Raw genomic sequence first — 24356 nt, 5'->3', positions numbered from 1 at the left:
GACGGTGGTTACTGGAGGACCAGAACAAGCATATACCATACATGTTCCATGGGTGAGGTGCCAGGCAAACGAGCAGGCTAGGATAACAGCGGTACCTCTTTCTTCGAAGAAGGCTTGCATATTCCTCGCCATATGTGGATGGACATTTTCCATCTAAAATATGGAATGTGGAGATACCTGCAGGAGGGGCAGTGCCTCAGGGTCTAAAACCTTCCTGATGTAGCTGTTGCTATGCATACTGTCCTCGATACGTAGGACGTGGGATCGCAAGTAACAGCTAATGGCGAAACAAAACATCATATTAGACCTTCGACCGCTATACCACTCAACAATGCAGTCTGTCCGACTGCGTTCACCAAGGTGATGTCCAACAAGTACAGGGCCATTATTGTAGGACAGACGTAAGCGGGACTCGTCAGAAAACACTACACTTCGCCATTCAGTACGCCAGTGACGGCGTCCAAGCGTCCACTGCAATTTGAGATATTGGTGGTTTTTGGTCAGTGGAAACCGACACAGTACGATGCGTCCCACCAGTACAGCCCTCAGCAGGTGGTTTCAAACCTTCGAAGCAAACATGTCGACACCTGTTGCAGTGCTCCAACGTCAAGCTGACACTGTGCACAAAGCAACTCTGTGGGTTTCAGCTATGCACACAAGATGGCAGTCATCCTGTGCTGTGATCGCAATGTGTGTTCCAGTACCCGTTCATTGATGTTTGACTTTCCTGTTCTATCCACTGGTTCTATACAAGCTTCACTGTCATAGCAGCATGCTCTGTGCGAGCCACAATGTCACGGTACGAAAAACCTGTTTCCCTGAGTGCAATCAACCTTCCCTGTTCGAACTAACTGACATGCTGATATTGCGGCCCTTGACGTTGATGAGATATTCCGTCACTTGCTTGCACGTTTCCACTTCGCTGGACGCTTCCGCACCGATTGAGCGTGGCGTAACACTGACCTGTCCGATAACATAATAGAGGACGCTTCTTATCCTACGTGAACGCCATCTCTCTGCAATCTTAATTACGTATCATGGTTTCACTGCCCTACACATTCTCCGATTCTAGTGATTCAGACGTTTCCTTCCAGGTGTCGCAATTTTCACAAACAGTGAATCTTAGAGATTGTTTATACAAGGCAACGATTTTTACACCTGGTCTCTGAGGATGGACGTGTGTCGCGATACTTGTCCGGCAGAATAAAATTTCAAAAATATGTTTTACGCAGCCGATGACGACTTCTAGTTGCCAAAAATAAAGTTTTTGAGTTTAGTGCACGCTGCTGAGCTCCAGGTTTATAAAACATCTATAAAACTGTACAATGTTTAAAAAAGTAGACTGGTTCTGTGTGGTCTGGTGAGATAGATTACGAGAGACCTAATACTCGTACTAAAGAATTAAAGAAGTTTCGGTTTAACGTGTCCTTGAACATGCTTTTGACTCCTAGATACGGTACAACCACTACTCTGAAATCAAACTATTTTGTTGATCATTCAGATTAATTTTATACCCTTTGATAGTATTAGTCATTAACACTGTTTATTACTTTCATAATTACTACAAATTTTTATACTCAGTATAGAGATTGTAACTGTATCTAAGCGTCACGAAGGATTTAAATTTTAATATAAGATATTGAAATTTTTCTTATGTGTTCTCCATGACCAAGAGACAATGTTGTGTTAACATATCACAACGTGTTTCGGTGCACGTATTTCATCCTCAAATGGTTTTGTAACCGACATGGATCTATTTTGAGGTTTTCCATCACCATGTCCTATACGTTTGTCGTGGTGTAGAAAAGTAAGCCTACAATTAATGCTACTACGGATACAGCGAAAGATAAAAGTGCTTCTTTGCATAAGTGATATTACATTCTCGGGATAGTAGCTTCCATGGGTGAAGTGGCAGATTCTGATTGAAGCTGTTTCTATCCTCTATCGCTAAAGGACCCATGTACGCATGGCGCAAACATTTTAATAATTTTTGCCAAACAGTACTCGTATTCCTTTATAGGCATAATAATTTGTGTGTCAATGTTTTCGCCTTCGTCTACTGCTGTGTCATATATTTTCAGTAAATTTTGCGAAATATTGCACTCTCTTTTGCTAAGAATAACGGGAACCAGCCCGCATTCGCCGAGGTAGATGGAAAACCGCCTTAAAAACCATCCGCAGGCTGGCCGGCACACAGGACCTCGACACTAATCCGCCGGGCGGATTCGTGCCGGGCGGCGGCACGCCTTCCCGCTCAGCAAGCAGCGCGGTAGACCGCTCGGCTAGCCAGGCGGACAAAACCACATAATTTACAAGTGATAGGAGTAGTAAATCTACTTAGAAACTACTCACATTGACTTTCAACTGTCTGCTGAAGGTCATCATATTCTTATCACGTACCCAATTCCATGTGTTAGTTGACAATGTACCCCTTATCTAACATGTGACAAATCACATCACCCTTATCAATGATGCCATCATCATTATGTAACAAACTATACCCACCCCTCTGCCTGCTATCCTCTCCCCTCCCTCCCATCTTCAGCAAATCAGAGTGCAGTATTTGGGTGGCTATTAAAATAAACAAAATCACACTGTAGCCCCACAACAGTTGTCTTGGCTGTGCTCAAAAATCTCTGAACGATCGAAAATTTTTGCGTCATGTTCAAAAGTATTTCCCAAAAATTGCATAACAGGTGTAACTTACAGAATTTTTACATGTAAAATATGTCATAAACTTACAGGCTTAACAGAGCTTGTGAATGTCCATAGTTTGGTCTCTGTACCATACTTGGTGGAAGACACAACAGACCCTCAAATAAAATATTTTCTGCATCTACATTGTTCTTTAATGCTTGTAAAGTGTGACAATGTTACTTCAACCTAAAATGTCTGAAAAATAGATCTATAACGCAACAATACAACGCTTAGGTCAAATGTTGCACTGTTATTTTGACACACACACACGCCCGCACGCACCTGTCGAAACTGATGCCTAAAACATGATTTGGACTCTCATACTAAATGCTCCAATGATATTTCCATTATCTAAATTGTTACAAAACGAGCATGCTAAAAATAACTTCCTAAGCAGGTAGCTAATAGAATGAAATTTTCACTCTACAGCGGAGTGTGCGCTGATATGAAACTTCCTGGTATATTAAAACTGTGAGCCGGACCGAGACTCGAACTCGGGGCCTTTGCCTTTCGCGAACAAGTGCTCTACCAACTGAGCTACCCAAGCACGACTCACTCCCCGTCCTCACAGCTTTAATTCCGCCAGTAGTTCGTCTCCTACCTTCCAAACTTCACAGAAGGCAAAGGTCCCGAGTTCGAGTCTCGGTCCGGCACACAGTTTTAATCTGCCAGGAAGTTTCAGGTACCTAATATTCCACTTTTAATTTTAAACGGTACGATGTTCCAAAATGGACATGACCATATCCATAACTGTAGAGACACATGTTGGATAAAATACTACACTAAGCAGTCAGATACCCAAACAAATAGGTAATCTGAATTAGTGACATCTACTGGAAGAATCTAGTTTATTTCATTTTTGTCAAAGTGACACATCCTCCTTTAGTCATGTTGGATCTACATGAACACTCAGATATGTTAGTTAGTTACACGTTTCATAGGTCATTTGAACAATTCTTTCATAGAAGTGATATGGAACAGGTCAGTTTATAAGATATAAGATATGTATACGTGATTAGTGTTAACATTAATGAACACATGCCGGCCGAAGTGGCCGTGCGGTTAAAGGCGCTGCAGCCTGGAACCGCGAGGCCGCTACGGTCGCAGGTTCGAATCCTGCCTCGGGCATGGATGTTTGTGATGTCCTTAGGTTAGTTAGGTTTAACTAGTTCTAAGTTCTAGGGGACTAATGACCTCAGCAGTTGAGTCCCATAGTGCTCAGAGCCATTTGAACCATTTTTGAATGAACACATGTTATTTCAGTCTTGGCCAGGCAACTACACTTAAAAACAAAGTACCAAACTTGTTGTCAGTTATTAAGTAGAAATTCGTTATTGAAATGGAAGGGGTTGCTTTGCTACCTGCCAGAAATTTTGTGTTATTGGGAAAATAATCAAATACTTTTGTTGCTTCATATTGAACTCCTTTCTGAGCCACTGGCAGCTTTGACAATGAGGAAGGAAGGTAATTTTTCCCTCGCATTGTAGACATGGATATCACTGTTCTCAAATTGTGACAGATTATTTACGACAAAATTCATTAGCGAATATATGTACTGTGATGGTGCAATATAAATACCTAGTTTCTTGAAGAGGGGGCTATGTGATGTCCGTGGATGAACACCACATATTATTCTTCCTGCTCACTTTCGGGCAATCAGTACTTTCTAAGTGATTAGTTACCGCAGCAGATTATTCCATAAGACATTACTGAGTGGAAATATGCAAAGTAAGTCTGCAGGTTGATTCGTTTGTTTCCAAGATCAGCAGTTATACGAAGAGTAAAAGTAGCTGAACTTAATTGTTGTAGAACTCAGTAATATGCTCCTTCAAGTATTCATTAACACATACACCTAAAAATCTGGAGCATTGGGCCCTAATTACTTACTCTTGCTCTTGTGCCACATCAATTGTTGGTATCACCCTATTTCTTGTAAAGGACTGAATACTGTGTTTTTTGTTTTTTTTTCAAACTTTAGGGAGGGTCCATTTTCTGAGCACCATTTCACAATTCTTTGGAAAGTGTTATTTACCATCTTTTCTGTTACTTTCTCTCTAATGGGATTTATTATAGCACTAGTATTGTCTGCAAAAAGTATCAATTCTGCTTGATGAATGTCAAGTGACAGATGATTCAAATGTATATAAGGAATAGGAGTGGACCAAAAATTGAACCCTGTGGGCCTCCCTTTGTGATTTCTCTCCACTCTATCCTTCCAACATTGTACCAATTATTCAGCACAACTTATTACATTATGTTTGCTAAGTACAATCTAACCAGCTGTGTGTAAAGCTGTTAATTATATAAAACTTCAGTTTTTCTGAGACAGTAACATGATCTACACAATCACATGCCTTGAAAATATCACAAGAATAGCAGCTGGAAACATTTTGTTATTTTAGGCTTGTACTAGTTGATGAGTGAATGTTAAAATAGCATTCTCCTTCGAACAGCTCTCCTGGAATCCAAACTGTGATATGTTAAGTAAATCGTCCCCGTTGCAGTGTGAAAGTACTCTTGAGTACATTAATTTTTCGAATATTTTGGGAAAAACATATCAGTAAAAAACTGGACGATAATTGTTTAAAACTGTCTTGTCACCTCTATCATAAAGTGATTACTTATGAAGCTTTCTGCTGGATTAAAACCTTGCGCTGGACTGCAACTCTGATCTAGAACCTTTGCCTTTCATGGGCAAATGCTCTACCTACTGAGCTATCCGAGCACGACTCATGATACGTCCCTGTAAAGGAGATATTAGTTTCGCCAACATTGGAATCATTTGAAACAAATATTAGTAAGTCCCGATGATAGATAGATAAATCTGGGTGGTTTTCGACATTATCAGTTACAAGATGTGCTTCATTAATGTGTTTCGATATGTATTCGTAGGGACTTCATTCTAACTAAACAAATACATCGAACCATGTAACTTTCTGAATATTAATCTTATATGCAGCGAATCAAAATTTGGAACAGAAAGACATAAACACATGTTGTTGACCTCTGACAATTTTATTTGTTATTGTGGACTTACTATGTTGCATCGCCATACAAATATAACTAGGGCTTTTGTCCCTTTGTATCCTGAAAGAACGAATTAAATCATGATGTGACATGACCTGGTGAGCTTGAATAATTCAGATCACGGTCGAATAACGGAATATCCTTTATGTGAAATGTACAGAGTGACTCATAATACTTCTTAATGAATGAGTAGAGCAATAATAAAAGAACTGGTGTAATCAGTCACAGATGTTCTTCTGGGCTAACGATACAACTTGACTGTAAATAGTAGGACACACTCATTACAATTTGTAATGGGACCCCCATCTGATTTTGTAATATTCAGATATGCATTATTATGAGAGTTTCATGGTTGCACAAAAAAATACAAATTCTATGAATTGCCCATACTATTTCTTTACGCAATTTATGGACATGCATTCCAGTAGATAATTTGAAATACACACGTAAATGCTTTTCATTACTGAAGAAAACTTTTCCTCTCTTACACAACGCTCGGCGCATTTGGTATTTCAGATAAGATCAAGGCTCGGTACATCCTGGTGGCGCTGGGCATGAGCGGAATCGCCATCCTGTACTCGCTGCGAGTCAACCTGTCGGTGGCCATCGTGTCCATGGTGAACAACACGGCCATCTCCAGCGGCAGCTCCGGCAGCGACAACAACACCTATGGGGAGGACACTTGCCCGCCAGCCGGCGGCGCCGAAGTGGTCTACCGCGAGGTGAGTCCCCCGGCTCCTCTGCCGGCAGGGCTATCCAGGCACGCTCAGTTCAGAACGCATGCCAACCTGAACCATGTAAGCGGTACGTTTGGGTCGGGATTGCGACATTTAGCCTCGACCTCAAGGGCTCGGTACGAGGAAGGAACGAAGATTGGGTGTAACGTCCCATTGACATGGAGGTCCTTAGAGACGGAGCGGAAGCTCGGATCGAGTCAAGGGTGGTTAAGGAAATCGGCCGAGCCCTTTCAAAGAAACTATTATGGCCCAGTGCATGGGGAGAGGTGTTGAACCTTAAGGGTGGTCCATCTGAAGTTTCGGATGAGATTATCTCGAAAACTATACATCGGGTAAAAATAGTGGGTAAGACAAGTTCGTAAGCTCAAAGGGGGGCATCAAATGATACTACACGTGATCTGCAGTCCCCGCCCCCTTGGGTGGGGTGGGGTTGGGGGGCAAGTTTAAAATCTTAAATGGAAACACCCATTTTTTTATTGCAGATTCGGTTTCTCCATAAAAAGTAATCAAGTTTTGTCTGAAACATTTTTTTAAACTATTGACAAATGGCGCTGAAATCGAGAAAAAAGTAAAATAGGGGAAGAATTCCGATATATTTAGAATTATCCGAGAAAGACGCATCAAACCGATAAAAAATGTGCACCAATTCTTTCGTTAAGCCAAATTAAACTATTTTTGTACAAAATGTACTGTATCCTACTTTTAGCGTTACCCAGGAACAACTACATGGACCTAGTAGAATGATGTTCCCATAGGATGCTTCATTAGTGTGAGTTCCCTTGCCTCTCGCAATTTGGGGTGCTTATTTAATGAAATTAGCCACGAAGAAATAGTTCAAAATTATCCCCATTTGCTTCAATGGATAAAATCAATCGTCTGCGAAAGATGTCCACAGTTCTGAGCAGTACATCCCGTGGTATGGCTGCACACGCTCTTCGAATGCGTTGCTCCATATCGTTTCTGGTTGTGGGGTGTCTTTCATAAACAATATTTTTTAAATAACCCCACAAGGAAAAATCAGGAGATGTTAGGCCTGGTGAATGTGGTGGCCACTGAATTGGTCCGCCACTTCCTATGGTGAGCTGCTCCGTCCTGTTGGAACCACATTCGTTGCCTAGACACTAAATCAACATCTTCCATTAGCTCCAACAAATCATTGCGGAGAAGTTGTCAATAAGATTCCCCAGTAACCATTTAAAATTCCACACCAGACCATTAACGACCATTTGTGTTGATTGTCAACGGGACTGTGCCAGTGTGGATTGACACGAGAACAATAATGAAAATCATGGCGATTTAATTCGCGATTGTTTTTGAATGTGGCTTCATCGGTGAACATAACGTATCTAAAAAAACCATTGCCACCTCTTATCATTTCCACGGCCCACTGACAGAAATGCATGCGTATTTGTATATCTTTCGACGTTAATGCCTGTGAAGTGTGATATGATACGCATGATATGTGCCTTCAAAATCCTCTAAACAGCGGATTCCGGTATTCCAGTTTGTCCCTGAATCACACGACTACTAATTTCGGGATCCAGTTGAACACAGGCGAGAACGGTAAGGCTGCGGTGTCATTTTCATTGTATTCGCGATGACGAGGTGGACTGTGCATGTATCCATTTCGAGCTCGTTGAGTGCAATTTCGATTAACGTTTTCGCTTGGATGTCGTCTGTTTGGGAGACTATCCGCATTCAGTTGCGCAGCTGCAGTATAACTGTTAAGGCATTCACCTAAAATTAACATTATATCAACAATCTCTGTAGGAGGATAGTGAGCCATGTTCCGCTGAAGAATAATTTACTTTGGTCTGTTGATGTTTACGGTTCACAATCTGAAATTGAAGTGATGTCTCATCGTATTGCACTGACCTTTACACTGAGTCATAGTTCGCAGTTTGGCCACGATAGCGCTACAGTCTAGTGACTAATGCAATTGTGAAGAGTTCCCTAATGAGATTTTAATACCATTCCGCCTCCCTCCATCAAAAACTGTAGCGGGTCGGATAAATTTTTTAAAAAATAAATAGCTTAATTTGGCATAATGAAAGAATTGGTGCACATTTTATATCGATTTGTTGCGTTCTTCTCGGACCATTCTAAACACATCGGAGCTCTTCCCCAATTTTAGTTTTTCTCGATTTCAGCGCCTTCTGTCAATGGTTTAAAAAATGTTTCAGACAAAACTTGATTATTTTTTTATGGAGAATCCGAATCTTCAATAAAAATGGGGGTTTCCATTTAAGATTTAAAAGTTGCCCTCCACCCCACCAAAGGGGGCGGGGGCTGGGGTCACGTGTAGTATCATTTGATGCCCCCCTTTGAGCTTACGGACTTGTCTTACCCACTATTTTTACCCGACGTATAGTTTTCGAGATAATCTCATCTGAAACTTCAGACGGACCACCCTGTATATATCAATTCTTGTAGCAGGTGTTAGGCACTTACCTAATTGGATGTATATGAATCTTATTTGCGGTAACTCACTGTGATGTCGTGCGTCTCATGAGGTTTAGAAATGAGATACGTTTGTTTGAAATAAGTCACTTTGCTTCAGGGGGCTATTTTTTACTTGAAGTAACGACGATCGCATTTCATTATCTTTTGATTTTGAAACTCTGGCAGCAGCCGTGTACGCAGAAAAAATAGTGGAATCTTCTTATTATTCAATAGCAGTTCTTTTTAATGTTCAAACATGTTTGGGCATCTCTGTGCCCTCATCAATAGGAACTTTTGTTAATGTCTCATTCTCTAGAACGTCAGTTCTGCAGCAGTTTGTTTACATTATTACATACCTTGTCATAGCTGCTTTTGTGGTTTCTATACTCATCTACAACTTCGTCTGACACGTATAACTATGCTATTAGTGAAATTGCTGAAAAGTATTAACGTTGTGCTTTTCGAGTTACGAAATGTTAACTTGCGAGTGTGGTTCAGTGATTGTGTGTATTTCTACAACAAACGTGCGGGCAGATTAGGACAGGTGTCATCAAAATTACTATAGTAAACTGTACAGGATAATTTAGCTGTTCCCAATGCTGGATTTTATACTACCCGCAACGCCTTCAGATACCTCGTGCAGTATTTTCATATTCTCTCGCTCACTGTGCACAAACTATTAGTCCTACAGAGCAAATGAACAGGACCCTTTTGTAGGTAATTCAATGCAGTTAAATTCTGTACTGGACTGCGTTTTCGCTAGAGGTAGTAGTTTTAGAGTTATTCAAGAAAAAATACAAAACTGACACTCAAACTCGTTTTTCTTCAATAACTAAAATTGCGGCCTCCAGCGAAAACGTATCCCAGTTCGATATCCAACTGCATTATATTTCCTAAAAAAAAATCCTGTTTATTTATTCTGTAAGTTTAATAATTAGTGTGTAGCGAGCGAGAGAATACGAAAATCTTCCACGTGGTTTTGAAGGCATTGCAGGCTGCGTAAAACCAACTGGTGGGGTAACTGAACCACACTGTATAACAGTGCAAAGAAAGTCCTACGGAACCTAACGTTCTAGACAATGAAACATTAACAAAAGTACCCATTGATTATGGCACCAATGGGCCGAAAAATGTTTGGACATTAAAAAGGAGATCTGTTTACATAACAGGAGAACTTAAATTCCCATACATATTTCATTTACGATCTGCTAATTTCAACCCCTTGGTCAACAGCAAGAGACATCACACAAATAATTACGTTACATTTTTACAGCACGTAATGATCGACACAATAGTGCAGAAAGAACGAACTGTCACGGCATCCCTAAATAAGAATGCACCACAACCATCGTATATTTGGGAACAACAATAACAGATACGACGTTCCATACGTAGAACGAAAAAGGCGCAACACACATGCGGGTTTACTCACCGTACCAGCAAACAAAATACTTTAAAATAGATCAGGAAGCCTTCCGAACAAAAGCACAGATGGATGGTCTGCTCAAAGTCCTAAACTCAAATGGGAACTATTCGAGTTTAAGACATTAGGCAGATCGCGTGTGTTTTTATTCAAAAGTTGTGCTGATGTGTTCTGACGTGCTGTAGAACTTAACATCTGTGATAGACGTAACTCTTACTTACTATGGTTGTGTTAGAGTCCTGTTAGCGATTACAAAATTGTATTGATCACAAAATAAAGGACGAGATTGATAACCAGTTCCAGCGGTTGAACAACTATCTTCAGGCATACAAAAACCAGAAGGATATGGTCACCAGTGGCAAGAAGCTCAAAATATAATAAATATTTTTTTTAAATTTAAGAAATCCTCCTAATGCAACTGGTGTCATAACGCCCACTATAGAATGTAATCAATAAGGGTGCATTGCAAAACGTAAATTGTCAAGGCGCGGAAACTATGCCCAATGCACTGTCAGCATGATAACTGTTTGCCCCTTTGCATCATCAGCAAGAGTTTCACTACTCTGCAAACAAGGGTAGCGTAGACTTTTGCAGTTACAATATAAGTAGAATAGGAGCAAGTATAGTCAGCATTCCAATTAAAAAATACAAAAAAATCGAAATAAAGACAGGCGGAATTTTTGAAATTCTAGTAAAACCGAAGTATTAGAAAACTGCATGAGAAATCATCTAATAAATTTATTAGAGAGTATGACAATTACGTAGGAGGAGGCGAAACATGGAATAATAGATGCTTCATAGGAGAGGAAGTAGAAATGTAACCACAGGCGCTATTGACTACTGCAAAGTAAAACTGACTACAAACGTCTGTTAACAGAGGTCCGAGCATATGGAACAGGAAAGACTCCTTAAGTAACAGAAGCCATAACGTGGTCCTGGATGGCAAGCGTTCATCAGAGGTAAGGATATAACAGACGTGCCCCAGGGAAATATGACAGAACTGCTCTTTTTTTTCTGTACACAAATGATCTGACAGACAGGGTGAGCAAAAAAAAAAAAAAAAAAAAAAAAATGGTTCAAATGGCTCTAAGTACTACGGGATTTAACATCTGAGGTCATCAGTCCCCTAGACGTAGAACTACTCAAACCTAACTAACCTAAGGACATCACACACATCCATGCCCGAGGCAGGAGTCGAACCTGGGACAGTAGCAGCAGCGCGGTTCCGGTCTGAAGCGCCAAGAACCGCTCGGTCACAGAGGCCGGCCAGGGTGAGCAGAAATATGTGAGTGTTTGGGACAGCAGCTGTAAGTGGATACAACATTACTTGGAGAGATTTTCTGTTTGGTGTGACCAATGAAAGTGGGCTCCAAACGTAGGGAAATGTAAGATGATGCAAATGAGTAGGAAAACAATCGCGTCATGTTCGAATATTAATAGTGTGCTGCTTGACAATGTTGCTAAGCGACATGAAATGGAACAAGCACATAAGATCGGCTGTAGGAAATGGGAATGGTCGGCTCTGCTTTGTTGCGAGATGTCTTGGAAAGTGTAGTTCATCTAGAAAGGAGACCACATACAGAAAATCTGTTCTTGAGTACTGCTCGAGTGTTTGGGATTCTCACCAGGTGGGATTAAAGAAATGCATCAAAGCAATCCAGTGGAATGTTGACAGATTTGTCACTGGCACGTGCAGTGTACACGTGAGTATTTCAGAAATGCTAAGTGAAGTCAAATGGGATTCACTGGGGAGTAGAGGGCGTGCTTTTCACGAAACACTGTTGAGGATGTTTAGAGCATTGGCATTTGCAACAGACTGCAAAACCAACCTACTACCAGCGACATAATCTTGCATCAAGGACCATGAAGACAAAATAAGAGGAAGCTACGGAAGCACATAGACCAGGGGCGACCAAGATTTCGGCTCGCGGGTTGTGACCGAACAAGAACGCCAAAGCGCCCAGGCTCGTTTCACATTTGCCACACCGCCACACACGCTGTCTGAGCGCGAGGAGGGGAAAGATGGCAAACTACGAACGCTCCGCATTTAATTCCGGTGCAGTCACTCTGCATACTACTTGGTTTTATATTTCACACAAACAAAGCAAATTTTCAGTATTACTTAATTATCTTTGGAGCGCTGAAGACATAAAATAATTTTTATTTGGTAAAAACTATCGGGGCATACGGACCGATGCAGACAATTTCACAGAGTTTGGCACTCAAGTTGTGATGTAATCATGACTTATTTAGTTTCATAATAAAAAAAGGTCTTTCACACAAATATGTCGATCGAAATATTGTAGGGGTTTTGATACCTCATTATGCAGATTTGGATACTCTACCTGAAGAAATATATGTAGACGTCTTAGACAGTTTTAACTTAAAAATATTTGTCATTAAGACTGGAATTACCTTACAGATCGATCAGTTACATCTGCTGATGCACAGGGTTGCTTTCAACTGAAACGGAAAATTGTCTCGGAAACAGATGTAAGATTAACAGTATCCTCAAAATCTTAATAAAACTATCCATGTAATTCTTTCAAGGCCACAATGAATTCTTCAAACGTAGCGTTTTCTTTAACACCAGTGAGCTTAGGAAAACGGATGTTGAAGTATGTGGTGGGATGTATCGAACTACGAGATAAGTAAATATCCTGTGTATAGTACATTCCTACCTGGGAATTCCACGATCTAATTTTTTTGGGGCAACCACCATGGTCTACTGATTAACGCCTCTGTTTAAAATGATTCTCTTCTCACGAAGATTATCTGTCTGGCTACGGTATAAACAAGATGTGAAACTGTCTACGGTCGCTTCATAAATAATAAAAACCAAAGTAAACATTTTACTATAAAATAAAACCCTCGCGAGATTTACGAGGGTCGTTCAGTAAGTAATGCCCCACATTTTAAAAAAAAAGCCATTAATATACATAGACAAACGTCCTTGTTGGTGCTTCACATTTGATGCTTGTTCTGTGCGCCGGCGAAGTTTCGAACCGTTTTGGCAGATGGTAGAGCCGTAGTACAGCGTCAAAATAGCGTCGACATACGACTCACGTTAAAACAAAGCTCCATGTTCAGCCATGCTCGGGACGTCCTGTCACAACCACTGCTCCATTCATGCTTAATGGCTTTTGACACTGGCCGGCCTTAGTGGCCGTGCGGTTCTAGGCGCTACAGTCTGGAGCCGAGCGACCGCTACGATCGCCGGTTCGAATCCTGCCTCGGGCATGGATGTGTGAGATGTCCTTAGGTTAGTTAGGTTTAATTAGTTCTAAGTTCTAAGCGACTGATGACCTCAGAAGTTAGGTCGCATAGTGCTCAGAGCCATTTGAACCATTTTTTTTTGACACTGTACCACACAAGCGGCTTGTAGTGAAATTGTGTGCTTATGGAATATCGTCTCAGTTATGTGACTGAATTTGTGATTTCCTGTCAGAGAGGTCACAGGTCGTAGTGAAACGTCCCCTTAGAAAAATTAATGAATTACTGTGCTGATAATCCTCTTACGTTATTCGATTTTCAAACAGCTGAGCAGAACTGAACTTACTCAGACATTTCGCTCTTTACCTATTCAGATCATCAATAAACTGACATACAATATGTTTAGCGCAACGCAATCTGACTTTCAATAATCCGTACAAAAGAATGGCCCTGACTAACAATAACCTATACCTTTCATGAATCACTTACTTCACAAAAATCTTCATTACTGGAACTACTGCAAAACAGCGTGCACCAATACTGCCAGCTGAATAAAAGATTCTAACTACTGAAGACACTAACTACTGACAGGCACAGTTAGCAAATGAAAGATTTCGATAGAGAATAAACAATGTATTTACCTCAATAGCGTTCCAAAGCCATTATATATATATATATATATATATATATATATATATATATATATATATATATATATATATATATATATATATATATATATATAACCACAACGGAGGGGTATCTGTTGAGAGGCCAGACAAACGTGTGGTTCCTGAAGAGGGGCAGCAGCCTTTTCAGTAGTTGCAAGGGCAACAGTCTGGATGATTGACTGATCTGGCCTTGTAACAATAACCAAAACGGCCTTGCTGTGCTGGTACTGCGAACGGCTGAAAGCAAGGGGAAACTACGGCCGTAATTTTTCCCGAGGGCATGCAGCTTTACTGTATAATTAAATGATGATGGCGTCCTCTTGGGTAAAATATTCCGGAGGTAAAATAGTCCCCCATTCGGATCTCCGGGCGGGGACTACTCAAGAGGATGTCATTATCAGGAGAAAGAAAACTGGCGTTCTACGGATCGGAGCGTGGAATGTCAGGTCCCTTAATCGGGCAGGTAGGTTAGAAAATTTGAAAAGGGAAATGGATAGGTTACAGTTAGATATAGTGGGAATTAGTGAAGTTCGGTGGCAGGAGGAACAAGACTTCTGGTCAGGTGACTACAGGGTTATAAACACAAAGTCAAATAGGGGTAATGCAGGAGTAGGTTTAATATTGAATAGGAAAATAGGAACGCGGGTAAGCTACTACAAACAGCTTAGTGAACGCATTATTGTGGCAAAGATAGATACGAAGCCCACACCTACTACAGTAGTACAAGTTTATATGCCAACTAGCTCTGCAGATGACGAAGAAATTGAAGAAATGTATGATGAAATAAAAGAAATTATTCAGATAGTGAAGGGAGACGAAAATTTAATAGTCATGGGTGACTGGAATTCGAGTGTAGGGAAAGGGAGAGAAGGAAACGTAGTAGGTGAATATGGATTGGGGCTAAGAAATGAAAGAGGAAGCCGCCTGGTAGAATTTTGCACAGAGCACAACTTAATCATAGCTAATACTTGGTTTAAGAATCATGATAGAAGGTTGTATACATGGAAGAACCCTGGAGATACTAAAAGGTATCAGATAGATTATATAATGGTAAGACAGAGATTTAGGAACCAGGTTTTAAATTGTAAGACATTTCCAGGGGCAGATGTGGACTCTGACCACAATCTATTGGTTATGACCTGTAGATTAAAACTGAAGAAACTGCAAAAAGGTGGGAATTTAAGGAGATGGGACCTGGATAAACTGAAAGAACCAGAGGTTGTACAGAGTTTCAGGGAGAGCATAAGGGAACAACTGACGGGAATGGGGGAAAGAAATACAGTAGAAGAAGAATGGGTAGCTTTGAGGGATGAAGTAGTGAAGGCAGCAGAGGATCAAGTAGGTAAAAAGACGAGGGCTAGTAGAAATCCTTGGGTAACAGAAGAAATATTGAATTTAATTGATGAAAGGAGAAAATATAAAAATGCAGTAAATGAAGCAGGCAAAAAGGAATACAAACGTCTCAAAAATGAGATCGACAGAAAGTGCAAAATGGCTAAGCAGGGATGGCTAGAGGACAAATGTAAGGATGTAGAGGCTCATCTCACTAGGGGTAAGATAGATTCTGCCTACAGGAAAATTAAAGAGACCTTTGGAGATAAGAGAACCACTTGTATGAACATCAAGAGCTCAGATGGCAACCCAGTTATAAGCAAAGAAGGGAAAGCAGAAAGGTGGAAGGAGTATATAGAGGGTCTATACAAGGGCGATGTACTTGAGGACAATATTATGGAAATGGAAGAGGATGTAGATGAAGATGAAATGGGAGATACGATACTGCGTGAAGAATTTGACAGAGCACTGAAAGACCTGAGTCGAAACAAGGCCCCCGGAGTAGACAACATTCCATTGGAACTACTGACGGCTTTGGGAGAGCCAGCCCTGACGAAACTCTACCATCTGGTAAGCAAGATGTATGAAACAGGCGAAATACCCTCAGACTTCAAGAAGAATATAATAATTCCAATTCCAAAGAAAGCAGGTGTTGACAGATGTGAGAATTACCGGACAATCAGTTTAATAAGCCACAGCTGCAAAATACTAACACGAATTCTTTACAGACGAATGGAAAAACTAGTAGAAGCCGACCTCGGGGAAGATCAGTTTGGATTCCGTAGAAATATTGGAACACGTGAGGCAATACTGACCTTACGACTTATCTTAGAAGAAAGATTAAGGAAAGGCAAACCTACGTTTCTAGCATTTGTAGACTTAGAGAAAGCTTTTGACAATGTTGACTGGAATACTCTCTTTCAAATTCTAAAGGTGGCAGGGGTAAAATACAGGGAGCGAAAGGCTATTTACAATTTGTACAGAAACCAGATGGCAGTTATAAGAGTCGAGGGGCATGAAAGGGAAGCAGTGGTTGGGAAGGGAGTAAGACAGGGTTGTAGCCTCTCCCCGATGTTATTCAATCTGTATATTGAGCAAGCAGTAAAGGAAACAAAAGAAAAATTCGGAGTAGGTATTAAAATCCATGGAGAAGAAATAAAAACTTTGAGGTTCGCCGATGACATTGTAATTCTGTCAGAGACAGCAAAGGACTTGGAAGAGCAGTTGAACGGAATGGACAGTGTCTTGAAAGGAGGGTATAAGATGAACATCAACAAAAGCAAAACGAGGATAATGGAATGTAGTCGAATTAGGTCGGGTGATGTTGAAGGTATTAGATTAGGAAATGAGACACTTAAAGTATTAAAGGAGTTTTGCTATTTGGGGAGCAAAATAACTGATGATGGTTGAAGTAGAGAGGATATAAAATGTAGACTGGCAATGGCAAGGAAAGCGTTTCTGAAGAAGAGAAATTTGTTAACATCGAGTATAGATTTAAGTGTCAGGAAGTCTTTTCTGAAAGTATTTGTATGGAGTGTAGCCATGTATGGAAGTGAAACATGGACGGTAAATAGTTTGGACAAGAAGAGAATAGAAGCTTTCGAAATGTGGTGCTACAGAAGAATGCTGAAGATTAGATGGGTAGATCACATAACTAATGAGGAGGTACTGAATAGGATTGGGGAGAAGAGAGGTTTGTGGCACAACTTGACCAGAAGAAGGGATCGGTTGGTAGGACATGTTCTGAGGCATCAAGGGATCACCAATTTAGTATTGGAGGGCAGCGTGGAGGGTAAAAATCGTAGGGGGAGACCAAGAGATGCATACACTAAGCAGATTCAGAAGGATGTAGGTTGCAGTAGGTACTGGGAGATGAAGAAGCTTGCACAGGATAGAGTAGCATGGAGAGCTGCATCAAACCAGTCTCAGGACTGAAGACCACAACAACAACATATATATATATATATATATATATATATATATATATATATATATATATATATATATATATATATATATGTTGTTGTTGTGGTCTTCAGTCCTGAGACTGGTTTGATGCAGCTCTCCATGCTACTCTATCCTGTGCAAGCTTCTTCATCTCCCAGTACCTACTGCAACCTACATCCTTCTGAATCTGCTTAGTGTATGCATCTCTTGGTCTCCCCCTACGATTTTTACCCTCCACGCTGCCCTCCAATACTAAATTGGTGATCCCTTGATGCCTCAGAACATGTCCTACCAACCGATCCCTTCTTCTGGTCAAGTTGTGCCACAAACCTCTCTTCTCCCCAATCCTATTCAGTACCTCCTCATTAGTTATGTGATCTACCCATCTAATCTTCAGCATTCTTCTGTAGCACCACATTTCGAAAGCTTCTATTCTCTTCTTGTCCAAACTATTTACCGTCCATGTTTCACTTCCATACATGGCTACACTCCATACAAATACTTTCAGAAAAGACTTCCTGACACTTAAATCTATACTCGATGTTAACAAATTATATATATCAGTTCATGACATCCAGTGTTACAAATTTACTGTCTCTGATGGACACACGTCCAGATCATCCGCTCTCAAAACTCCGCCATCTCTCTCCCCACATCCAGCACTGCTGGCGGCTCACCTCCAACTGCGCAACGCTACGCGCTGTTCAAATCCAACTGCCCAACACTACGATGGTGAATATTCCAACAATGCCAACCAGCCACAGACTGCACACAGCACAGCCAGTGATTTTCATACAGAGCGCTATGTGACGTTACCAATATAAAAACCGAAACAGCCTACTTACTGTAGTAATTGACGGAAAGTCATCGTGTAAAACAGAAGTGATTTCTGGTGTTCCCCAAGGAAGTGTTATAGGCCCTTTGCTGTTCCTTATCCATATAAACGGTTTGGGAGACAATCTGAGAAGCCGTCTTAGGCTGTTTGCAGACGACGCTGTCGTATATCGACTAATAAAGTCATCAAAAGATTAAAACAAATTGCAAAACGATTTAGAAAAGATATCTGCATTGTGCGAAATATGGCAGTTGACACTAAATAACGAAGAGTGTGAGGTCATCCACATAAGTGCTAAAAGGAATTCGTTAAACTTCAGTTACACGATAAATCAGTCTAATCTAAAAGCCGTAAATTCAACTAAATACCTAGGTATTACAATTACGAACAACTTAAATTGGCAGGAACACGTAGAAAATGCTGTGGGGAAGGCTAACCAAAGACTGCGTTTTATTGGCAGGACACTTAGAAGAAAATGTTACAGATCTACTATGGAGACTGCCTACACTACGCTTGTCCGTCCTCTTTTAGAATACTGCTGCGCGGTGTGGGATCCTTACCAGATAGGACTGACGGAGTACATCGAAAAAGTTCAAAGAAGGGCAGTACTTTTTGTATTATCGCGAAATATGGGATAGAGTGTCACAGAAATGATACAGGATTTGGGCTGGAAATCATTAGAAGAAAGGCGTTTTTCGTTGCGACGAAATCTTCTCACGAAATTCCAATCACCAACTTTCTCCTCCGAATGCGAAAATACTTTTTTGACACCGACCTATATAGGGAGAAACGATCACCACGATAAAATAAGGGAAATCAGAGCGCGTACGGTAAGAAATAGGTGTTCGTTCTTTCCGAGCGCTTTACGAGATTGGAATAATAGAGAATTGTGAAGGTGGTTCGATGAACCACCCTCTGCCTGGCACTTAAGTGTGATTTGCAGAGTATCCATGCAGATGTAGATGTAGAATCGTGCGGACGCCATTATTCGTGCCGATCGGCGCATCATAACTCGACAATTGGCTCTACAGCTGTTGGTCAGCATTGGAAGTGCGTCTGCAATGATCGAGACTCACGCATATTCAAAGAGGTGCTCACAGTAGGTTTCACGAATGCTCACAGCGGACCACAAGATTCAAAGAAAGGCCATTTCATCTGAATTGTTAGAGTGTTTTGAGACCGACGGAGAGACCTTTCTGTCACGGATCTTTACGGGGACGAAAGCTGGGTGCACCACTTTGCGCTTTTACTAGCAGGGAATACATGCTCTTCCACAACGTTGGCGTACGGCCATAGAACGTAATAGAGACTACGTAGAAAAATAGGACATGGACAAGACATGTCGATGTATATTGTCACCAAATTCTGACTCTTCACACTAAATACGTTCTGAGAAAAAAAAGTGGAGCATTACTTATTGAACGACTATTATAAAAGCTTTCTTGAATAGAAAATGACTTCTTGCAGCTAAATTCTTCCTGAGCTTCCAAGTCTTTTACTGTTTATTCGCTGTTTTTCTTTTGTTAATATGTATTGCTAGCGATCCGCCCCGGCTTCGAACAGGTGGCACTAAGTGTCTACGACTTGTGTGGCGAAGCGGTAATAGATTACGCACGTACGCCAACCTTCCTTATGAATCTATCTGTTCGTAAAAACCGTATCAAAATACCCACAATAGGGTCTGAGATTATCCTTCACATACAGACAGAAAAACGCGCCGGAGAACCCTAACTTACTTCAGGTATAGATAAATTTTGTTTTTTAAAATAAGGTATGCCCTGTAAAAAAAAATACAGTTCAAATAACGAGGGTGGTAATGCTCTTATCGAAGTTCCATTTCTTTAATAAATGTTAATAACTTAGTCGTTTAAACTGCATGTTTTTGTTCACAGGGGAGGTCTTATTTCATGGAGCTAAGTAATGCATATTATTAAAGCAGTCAGTGACTGAAAAGAAAAAGACTTAGCTGCTCATCGGTAATTTAACGGCAAGAAGTGTTTTTCAATTTTCAGGAAAGGAAGGTATGCAGTTAGCTTTTTACTACGAGGGAGTGCTAGAACGTAATGCCTCCCAATTTTTTGTGAGGAAAATCTTACAGCTTTGTTAATGAAACAAACGTTGTTAACATTCCGCATATTTATTCTTCGTTTCTACATATTCTGCAGCCCTCTGCCGCTAGAGAGCTCCGGACTTTAGCGTGTAACTTGGTGGTGTGTAAAGTAACTAGTCGTCAGAAACAATGTGAGAAAATCGAGTTTCGATTTCGAAGAGTTCGTCCACAAATGGAGCTGCCTCTGTTTCAGCATTACAAGGCTAGAACACATACGAACACTGCGACATTTACAACAATCCGATGTCGTGAGTTTACTGTCGTCTATTATCTTCAATGCAGTTCCGACTTGGACTCATCCGATTTTCATCTGCTTCCGTAACTTAAAGAACACTTTCGAGGAGTTCATGTTGATAATGATGAAGCGGTGCAACAAAGGTGAGGTTGTGGCTCCGTCAACGAAGTGAAACATTCTGTAGTTCAAAAAAATGGTTCAAATGGTTCAAATGGCTCTGAGCACTACGGGACTTAACTTCTGAGGTCATCAGCCGCCTAGAACTTAGAACTACTTGAACCTAACTAACGTAAAGACATCACACACATCCATGGTCGAGGCAGGATTCGAACCTGCGACCGTAGCGGTTGCGCGGTTCCAGACTGTAGCGCCTAGAACCGCTCGGCTACCACAGCCGGCAACAGTCTGTAGTGATCGTATCAGTAAACCGGTCTATCGTTGGGAGAAAGGTGTTCGTCGTCAGGGTGACTATGTTGAGAAATAAACAAACAGGCACGAAGAATGAAGAAGTAGATTCTTAAAAATCTTAAAGAGCTTCGGAGGCATTACGTTTCAGAACCACCTCGTATTTGTGTTTCAGTCGCACAAGCAGAACCCTCGACGGACTATTTCACACGTCATTACTATCGTTATCAGAAAGATAAACGTCGCGAGAAGAGCACTATTTTAGACAGGAAATGACGCCAAAGAAGGCGTCGGGTTCGACATTCGGTAAACATTTTAGGTTTTCGTTATGATGCCAACAACGTATATCTCACTTAAGGAACACAGGAATTAGATAATAAAGGTAACAGTGCGAACGAACGCGTATGGACAATCATTTTTCCCTCGATCAGTACGAGAATAGAGTAGGGAAGAAGACCAATAATGTTGGTACGATGTAGTCCCTGCCACGCACGGTGCAGTGGCTCCTGCGATAAATATGTACACTACTGGCCATTAAAATTGCTACACCACGAAGATGACGTGCTACAGACGCGAAATTTAACCGACAGGAAGAAGATGTTGTGATATGCAAATGATTAGCTTTTCAAGAGCATTCACACAAGGTTGGCGCCGGTGGCGACACCTACAACGTGCTGACATGAGGAAAGTTTCCAACCGATTTCTCATACACAAACAGCAGTTGACCGGCGTTGCCTGGTGAAACGTTGTTGCGATGCCTCGTGTAAGGAGGAGAAATGCGTACCATCACGTTTCCGACTTCGATAAATGTCGGGTTGTAGCCCATCGCCATTGCGGTTTATCGTATCGCGACATTGCTGCTCGCGTTGGTCGAGATCCAATGACTGTTAGCAGGATATGGAATCGGTGGTTCAGGAGGGTAATACGGAACGCCGTGCTGGATCCCAACGGCCACGTATCAGTAGCAGTCGAGATGACAGGCATCTTATCCGCATGGCTGTAACGGATCTTGGAGCCACGTTCGATTCCTGAGTCAACAGATGGGGACGTTTGCAAGACAACAACCATCTACACGAACAGTTCGACGACGTTTGCAGCAGCACGGACTATCAGCTCGGAGACCATGGTTGCGGATACCCTTGACGCTGCATCACGGGCAGGAGCGCTTGCGATGGTGTACTCAACGACGAACCTGGGTCCACGAATGGCAAAACGTCATTTTTTCGGATGAATCCAGGTTCTGTTTACAGTATCGTGATGGTCGCATCCGTGTTTGGCGACATCGCGGTGAACGCACATTGGAAGCGTGTATTCGTCATCGCCATACTGGCGTATCACCCGGTGTGATGGTAAGGGGTGCCATTGGTTACACGTATCGGTCACCTCTTGTTCTCATTGACGGCACTTTGTACTGTAGACATTTCAGTTGTGTTACGACTCGTGGCTCTACCCTTCATTCGATCCCTGCGAAACCCTACATTTCAGCAGGATAATGCACGATCGCATGTTGCAGGTCATGTACGGGCCTTTATGGATACAGAAAATGTTCGACTGCTGCCATGGCCAGCACATTCTCCAGATCTCTCACCAATTGAAAACGTCTGGTCAATGGTGACCGAGCAACTGGCTCGTCACAATGCGCCAGTCCTCTACTCTTGATGAACTGTGGTATCGTGTTGAAGCTGCATGGGCAGCTGTACCTGTACATGCCATCCAAGTTCTGTTTGACTCAATGCCAAGGCGTATCAAGGCCGTTCTGGGTACTGATTTCTCAGGATCTGTGCAGCCAAATTGGGTGAAAATGTAATCACATGTCAGTTCTAGTATAATATATTTGTCCAATGAATACCCGTTTATCATCTGTATTTCTTTTTGGTGTAGCAATTTTAATGGCCAGTAGTGTATTATAGATGTAAACGATTCGCTACTATAGTACCTAAAGGAACTTCACTGAAGTTCCATGTCGTGCAACTCAACAACCTGCTGCATCATGTCCAGAGCTTCATGCCGTCCCTTCAGATTCATTGGAGTGTTGCAGGCTGACAATAGTGAGTTGGATGTGATCAAGATCTTCTTCAGCCCAAGCATTCTAACGAACTGGAAAGCTTGCATGAACCAGAAACGTGGCTGATGGCGGAGTCTAGGAGAGTGATCTGTCAACAAATGTCTGGAGGACCGCTGCAGCGACTGGTCGGTGCGCCCCGTGTTGCAGGACGGCTCGTTCGTGTGGGACGAGGAGATGCAGGGCATGATGCTGGCGGGCTTCTTCTACGGCTACACGGTGGGCCAGGTTCCGGGCGGGCTGCTCGCCGAGCGCTTCGGCGGCAAGCTGGTGTTCGGCCTGGGCGCGCTCGTGCCCGCCATCATCACCGTGGTCAGCCCCTTCACCGCCTGGGTCAACGAGTACTTCTTCTTCACCATGAGGATCCTCGAGGGCCTCGTCGAGGTAAGCCGGCGCAAAGTGCAGCGACCCTGGTAAACTGGAAGTATCGGTCCATCAGCATCATCCGCCATGTTGACGTTCTCTGTCGTCGAAGGTGTCAGCTAGACTTTTGCATGCATTATGGTTTCTAGCATTTGTAGACTTAGAGAAAGCTTTTGACAATGTTGATTGGAATACTCTCTTTCAAATTCTGAAGGTGGTAGGGGTAAAATACAGGGAGCGAAAGGCTATTTACAATTTGTACAGAAAGCAGATGGCAGTTATAACAGGGGTATGAAAGCGAAGCAGTTCTTGGGAAGGGAGTGAGACAGGGTTGTAGCCTATCCCCGATGTTATTCAATCTGTATATTGAGCAAGCAATAAAGGAAACAAAAGAAAAGTTCGAGGTAGGTATTAAATTCAATGGAGAAGAAATAAAAACTTTCAGGTTCGGCGATGACATTGTAATTCTGTCAGAGACATCAAAGGACTTGGAAGAGCAGCTGAACGCAATGGACAGTGTCTTGAAAGGAGGGTATAAGACGAACATCAACAAAAGCAAAACGAGGATAATGGAATGTTGTCGAATTAAGACGGGTGATGCTGAGGGAATTAGGTTAGGAAATGAGACACTTAAAGTAGTGAAGGAGTTTTGCTATTTGGGGAGCAAAATAACTGATGATGGTTGAAGTAGAGAGGATATCAAATGTAGACTGGCAATGGTAAGGAAAGCGTTTCTCAAGAAGAGAAATTTGTTAACATCGAGTATTGATTTAAGTGTCAGGAAGTCGTTTCTGAAAGTATTTGAATGGAGTGTAGCCATGTATGAAAGTGAAACATGGACGATAAATAGTTTAGAC

General features: G+C 41.7%; 1 protein-coding gene across 2 annotated transcripts in view; it reads left to right on the top strand.

Moving 5' to 3' along the window:
- LOC126251869 (sialin-like) overlaps nucleotides 1-24356 on the top strand; it is a 133143-nt gene that overhangs the window by 35704 nt on the left and 73083 nt on the right. For both annotated transcript variants that reach the window (XM_049952557.1, XM_049952556.1), the window contains 2 exons: nucleotides 6241-6446; nucleotides 23287-23520. In XM_049952557.1, the coding sequence (XP_049808514.1) occupies nucleotides 6241-6446; nucleotides 23287-23520 (440 nt within the window). The remainder of the gene's footprint in view (nucleotides 1-6240; nucleotides 6447-23286; nucleotides 23521-24356) is intronic.

Source organism: Schistocerca nitens, chromosome 4 (genome assembly GCF_023898315.1).
Source record: "Schistocerca nitens isolate TAMUIC-IGC-003100 chromosome 4, iqSchNite1.1, whole genome shotgun sequence".
NCBI classification, from domain to species: Eukaryota; Metazoa; Arthropoda; class Insecta; order Orthoptera; family Acrididae; genus Schistocerca; species Schistocerca nitens.
This window is presented reverse-complemented; position numbering and strand designations above follow the sequence as displayed.